General features: G+C 40.6%; 1 protein-coding gene across 1 annotated transcript in view; it reads right to left on the reverse strand.

Moving 5' to 3' along the window:
- prdm1a (PR domain containing 1a, with ZNF domain) overlaps positions 1–4,771 on the reverse strand; it is a 15,150-nt gene extending 10,379 nt beyond the window's left edge. The window contains exons 1-2 of the mRNA XM_022215103.2: positions 4,578–4,771; positions 1,031–1,372 (exon numbers count right to left, since the gene is read on the reverse strand). Coding sequence (XP_022070795.2) covers positions 1,031–1,372; positions 4,578–4,604 — 369 coding nt within the window. The 5' untranslated portion in view covers positions 4,605–4,771. The remainder of the gene's footprint in view (positions 1–1,030; positions 1,373–4,577) is intronic.
- Positions 4,772–6,353: the final 1,582 nt, after the last annotated feature.

Raw genomic sequence — 6,353 nt, forward strand, 5'->3', positions numbered from 1 at the left:
CAAAAACACAGAATTGATGCGAGACTTCACATATGTGACAATCCATGAAATATAAACCAGACATAAGATATTATTTGTGTTCTTAGTCACAAAATTTGACTTCTGACTTGTGTTTTGAACTTTCTGAAACACTGACCATAAAGGTGATCTAAAAGTGTTCTTACTTAAACAATAAAGCCGTGAGATGATGCAATGTCAAACACCAAATTAAACGAAATTAAATGCAAATTGCCTCTAACTTTTCAACTAATCAGAAGCTAAATCCCATTGTTTTTTCCTTTATCACATTCCAAGAGAGCCATTTTTGGTTCTGTGCATTATCTCACTGTTATCCAACCTCTGTTTTAACCTTTGACTGTTTGATATTTTGACTTTTTCACCTCGACTTTGATCAATGACAGAATATTTATCCTTTAAGGTTTGTGAAAAGGTCACACAGAGGATGAGTGGTGAGTTGAGGATGATTTACACAGAGAACATGTTCCTCTCCAATAAGGGAAATAATGATCAAAATCTAAGGCTCCAGGGATTGATCCGGGTGCTGATCATCATGAAAAAGTCAAGAAAATTCACCTCGCTTTTTTAAAACTGTCATTTAACGACTTGAATAGAACTACACCGAAGTTGACGTGCTTGTTGAGATGCTGTACTGCGCCCCCTGCCTGCTGTGATGGGTGTTTCAGGCACTTTAATGAGGAGTCGTATGGAATATGACACACAGCACTTGGGATCGAGCCATCATCGTTTCCTCAGTTGATGAAAGGCTTTTCCTAGATGGATAAAAGTTGGTGAAGCTGCACTGTGCATGTGTTTAAATTCTGCTTCTGGCGATTCCCACACCCACACAGATTCCTCTATACGTGTGTGTGCGAAGTTTTACAGCGAGACATGAGCCCCTCTTCATTACATGACCCACGTCTGAGTCACGTTTGTGTGCACTTACAGATGGCTTTCTCCGCCTGAGTGAGTACGAAAAATCGAGGAGAAAGTTAGACTGTCTGCCAAGTGTGTGTCTGTGTGTGAGTCTGACCTCCTTGCTGCCAGCCAGGTGTTTGAAGGCCAGGTTTCGCGGCAGAGACGCTTCGGCTCTGGTCGTCGTCGTCATCATGGCATCACCGTCTGGACCCGCCTCCCACGCCGTGTCTTTGACGATGTATGTGCACTTCTCCTCGAACTCTGTCTCCGTCCATTGTGTCATGTCTGCCTCTTCCATATCCATCTCCATGTCCACGTCAGTGTCTGTCATGGTCTCGGCTCCATCCGAACCTGTGCTGGTGGCGGTGGAGGCTATCTTGGCTCCGTGGTGAGTGTCGTCCTGCTCCATGGTGTGCGCCCCCTCACTGGTCAACATGGCCGAGCTATGAGAGGTCGCCTGGTTGGGACACAAAGACAGGAAATAGAGAGAAAGAGGGGGAAATATGAGTTCTCTTGCATTTTTGATCTCCGTTATCTGTACTTTTCCGTCAATGAAAGCTCAAAAATGCAGCAACATCACTGCTGAAATTCAGAAGGAAAGATTTTAATAGAAAGAAAGTAACAAAGAAATAAAGAGGAAATGGAGAAAAGAAGTGGGAAAGAAAGAGAAGAAAAGATAGAGCTATGAGAAAACACCCAAGTCGGAAAGATGGCAAGAACCATGGAAGTCAAACGGAGAAAAGATAAGAGAGAGATGGGGGAAAAAAAGCACAGATAGAGCGGTGGAAAGACGGAGGAGTGGGAGGAGGAAGATAGGAAAGAAAAAGAAGAAAGAAATCAGACAAAAAAAGATAAAAATGGAGCAACGAAGAGATGAGGAAAGACAAAAGCGGGAGAGGAAGAGCTGTGATTATTATGCGTGGTGACTCAGTAATGAAGGGGGGTCTGACTAACACTACTGTCTCACACACGCACACACATATACACACACTCATATACGCACACATACATGCAGACTAATGAAAAGACAGGAAACTGTTTGTCAACTATTTAGACTAAATGTTAACTCATTTGAGAAACAATTAGGAGATAAAACCTGCATTCATTCATTCCATTCCTCATTCATTCACATCCGTTAAAATCCAGTAGAAATCTCAAACCTGATAATGAGAACAATCTGAAACGTCAAGCACGCTGTAATCCTGTTTCCTGTTCACGTTCAAACTCATATCAAACACCTCAAACAACTCTTCTTCTCTCGCTAACAAAGGTCATATTCTGTTTGTGGTTTTTGGCTTAAACATTAATGGAATTGATGGATTTCTCATTTGTCTTTCTTCTCTTTAAATCATTAGAAAACCACAAGGTGAAAATTAAAATGAGTCAGGCTGAGATAGGAGCCTGTGATCAAACACGAGAGAGAAGAGGAACTGATAGTGGAGGTCAACATGTGTCTCGCATCGAGGGATGAAATAAAACGATTATGCAAAGCCTTAATTATATAAGAATTTGTGTTTTTACTGAATGAAACTGGAATGTTTTCCGACAATCAATCATTTAAATGAAAGAATATTTTTTTAGCAGCTGCATATTTTCAACCAAATCCACTTTTGATGAGTTGTTTCATAAGTTCATCTTTTTTTAAAAAGAAAATGCAGAAAGTGTGCTTTAACAGTTTTGTAGGATAAATTTTTCATTTTGACCGCTTTTCCTCGCTGAAGCAAACAAAGTTTCCATATTTCCTATTCAGATTGTTCGTCCCGAATTTTGTATTTGACTAATTTTTATTCTGAGGCCGTGCAAATCACACAGCCGCTTTGTTCAAGAGAAATTTTCCCCAAAAATGTGACATTTCCCGTGTTTCTTCCCTCTTTGTACTCCCCACCTCCTCCCCGTCTCTCCCTAGGGTTGAAGACGGAGGAAGGAAATGCTGTCTGTGTCTCAATGAAGCTAAAATTGGAAGCAGAGTGGCACTGCAGCGGAACCGGCAAATCATCCCAACTCCCAGCGTGTGTGTGCTTGTGTGTGTGTGTGTGTGTGTGTGTGTGTTGGTAATGGATGGGGGGAGTAGGTGGGAGTGATGAGGAAGGGAGCGTCAAAACTTTTCCATTTGGGGGGCCACAGCAGCGCAAACAAAACTTCAAACGCGATCCCACCCAAGACAATCCCACACACACACACACACACACGCACGCAGGCAGATATCCACACAGGGACAAACATGCTGCTTGTCCCACGCAGATGAGCAGAAAGCAGCAGATCTTCAGTGACCACACTCGGCTCTGCAAATTCTTCTAAAGCCGCAAGAAAGAAAATTATTTCACATCCAACTGGCTCCAGTCACATCTTACGACTTTTTGTCTAAACAGCAGCGCAAAGATGATGAAATGACACACAGAGATAAAACCCCAACCAACTCTACTCACTGCATGAAGTAATCTAAAAGAATACATTTTTTCCCACATTAAAATCTTTCAAGAGCCAGACAATATTTTAAAAAAAAAGCATCATTGCCAGCAACTGTGATGCTCGCTCAGCTTTTGCAAATCACACAACTAACATTCCTGTTCTTGACTTGCAAGAAAAAAAATGGTCCCCAAAACCTGAATCATTAACAAAAAGCTGCATCTACAAAGCTTAAGACAAGTCTGTGTCTTGAATTTAACAGTGAAATTCATCACACTACAACAAAGCAAATCATCAAAAATCACATTCAAATCCCACAAAACCACAAAATCCACTATTTGACTTGTAAAGCTGATATTTCCAGTAAGAAGCAGCTTCTCCCAGACAGCGGCTGCACCGTTTCAAAGGGAGAACAGTAGTTTCTGCTCCATTTGCTATTGAAATGAAGCACATTAAAAAGTGATCAGATATGGAAAAATTGTCCTCAATATTTCAGCTCCCAGCAGAATCCTCTTTGCATAACAGCTGCAACATCGAAAACTAATAGTGAAACCAAGAACCAAGAACCAATCAACCTCTTGTGCAATTAGAGCAACTGAAAATATAAAACAGTCTGCACGCAGGCAGACGGCTCCTACAAAACACACTAATTTAAGAGTAATTAAGTTAAACAAGTCCGGCAGACATTGAAAGAACAAATTGCACTTCTCTCCAGATGAAGAAAAAGTCCCACTCTCAGTGATGTGGGGCAACTTTAATGAGAAAGTACAAGTTGTTCAATTTGTTTCTGTTAATCAACTAAAAACTAATATGAAGTATGCAAAAAAAAACATTAAAACCCATGCTGAGAACTAGAAAATACCTTTAAGGGGCAGTTACAAAGAATCAATACAAGTGACAAACTCTCCAGCAGCAGCACTTTAAGAAAAATCTTGTCAAGACATGAAAAATTAAAGTGTCAAAAATCTGGAAAAAGTCAAAAATCTGATTTAAATCAACCATAAAAGTAAGAAAAGATTCCAAAATTGTCTTGAAGTTTGATTTTGACTTGCTGTCTGTTCTCACGGTTTAAAAGTTTGAATGCAATCTCCAAAATAAATCAAAAATATAAAGTCAGGAAGAAACAGAAAAGATCAAATCAGATTGTTTGAAAAATCTTAAACAAAAAAATGTCGATTTTCTTCTCCTCCTTAGATTTATTTTGGTGGTTAAAATTTTGAAAAGTCAGAAGGTGTGAGGAGCTGCTCCTTTCTTACCGTGTAACTTTGGTCCCATCCACACATAGGGACGACCGGTAGGATCCTCTCTGAGTATGTGTGTGAGGACAGGTGCAGTTCTCCCCCTTCTGTCCTTCCTGCTCCGACTGCTGATACTCCACACTGGTCAGATTGTGTGTGTGTGCGCCACCAAAGTGTGTGTGTGTGCTGGAGTGTCTGATCCACTTGGTGTCCTGTTCAAATGTCTGACAAAATCAAACATCTCTCTTACTTAGTCCTCTCTCTCTCTCCCTCCCTCTCTGTAAGCCACGCCCCTTACTCCTCCCCTGGCCCCACCTACCTCCTCCTCCTACACACACACTTTTCTTTGCGAGGAAGCAGCAGCTTTCACCTGAGGCCAAGACTACACACACACACACACACACACACACACACACACACACATATATATATATATATAAAGCACTGACAACTTTTTTCTGCATTAGAATAAAGATTTCTTTCAGTGATCATGATGATAGCATGTGTGTGTGAAAGAGAGAATATGTGTGTGCTGGGAAATGTCTTTTAGCAGCTGTAAAAGCGTCAACAACAACAACATATGCGTGCATGTGTGTGTGCATGATCGTGTGTTGGGGGGAAGCATTGAGTCACTATCACAGGATGTTCCTCTCTTCCCCAGGAAAACACACACAAACACACACACGGACCCACACACACGGACACACACCACCTCTAGGGGGCAGGACTGATCTGCTCTCATTGCCTTTGTAAAGGAACTTGGAAGTACACTCTCTCTGTTATTGTCTACGTCTCTCACCCTTTCTCTCTTACTCTCTTGTTCATACGAATTCTCTCCGTCTACGCATCTCTGTTTTTTTGTTCTACTATCTCTCCTTTAAAATGCCATAATTAAAGCTCCAAATATAAATTCCGAGTTGCTTAATTGCCTAATGTGCAAATGCGCATTTGTTGCTAAAGCTTTTACAGAGGAAAAGCAGAGGGCTGAAGGAAAAGAACAAAACTGAATCAATCAGGTTTCATTTAAGAAAAAAAGCAAAACAAAACGTGAGTAAAATCCCCACTATAGCAGGACAGTTACAGAGTTTCCTGTTCTCTCTCTGGCTACTTCATTAACGGATTCTAAAGCTTTATTTTGCAGCCGAACCTTTAATTACTGACCATCTTGAGTGGAAAAACAACTATTGCCTCCTTGTTCCTGTAAGCCCCATCACCAGAGCAGAACGTTGCACAACTCTGCAGCACATTTTTATCAAAAACACATTGCGGTTGTGGAAAATTACCTATAGTTAACGTATTGTCGAGTTAAGCAACAAACACTTAGTTGAGGGAAAGACTGCGGTTACGTTTAACCAAAACCAAGTCACACTTCAGTCACCTTCAAGTAGGTCTGATTGCACTGGAGTTAGAAAATTGTCCAGCTTCTTCATCTATTTGAACTTCTACATGCATATATGCTTTATCTAGGGCCTTTTTCAGTGACACTTAAAGTCATCTTTGAAGCCGGCATTAGAAACACAAATGTCTTGTACAAGGGCTGTTTTTCTGTTTTCCTCCTTTGTTCAGTATTACAAGTTTTTTTGGACCTGATGTACAATATATACATCCTCTGCAAGTTCAAACTGGCTCTGTCACAGAATTATGTTCTTAATTAGTTGAGCTACATATTCTATGTATTTAACCATGTTGGAAATTTTACAAAGAATTTCTTAATACATCTTGACCTCATCAGACTTTTGTCAGGATTTTCGTCTAAATTAATCAGGACCTTGAGACCATCTTGTGTGTCTGGAA

This window comes from Acanthochromis polyacanthus, chromosome 12, assembly GCF_021347895.1.
Source record: "Acanthochromis polyacanthus isolate Apoly-LR-REF ecotype Palm Island chromosome 12, KAUST_Apoly_ChrSc, whole genome shotgun sequence".
NCBI lineage: Eukaryota > Metazoa > Chordata > Actinopteri > Pomacentridae > Acanthochromis > Acanthochromis polyacanthus.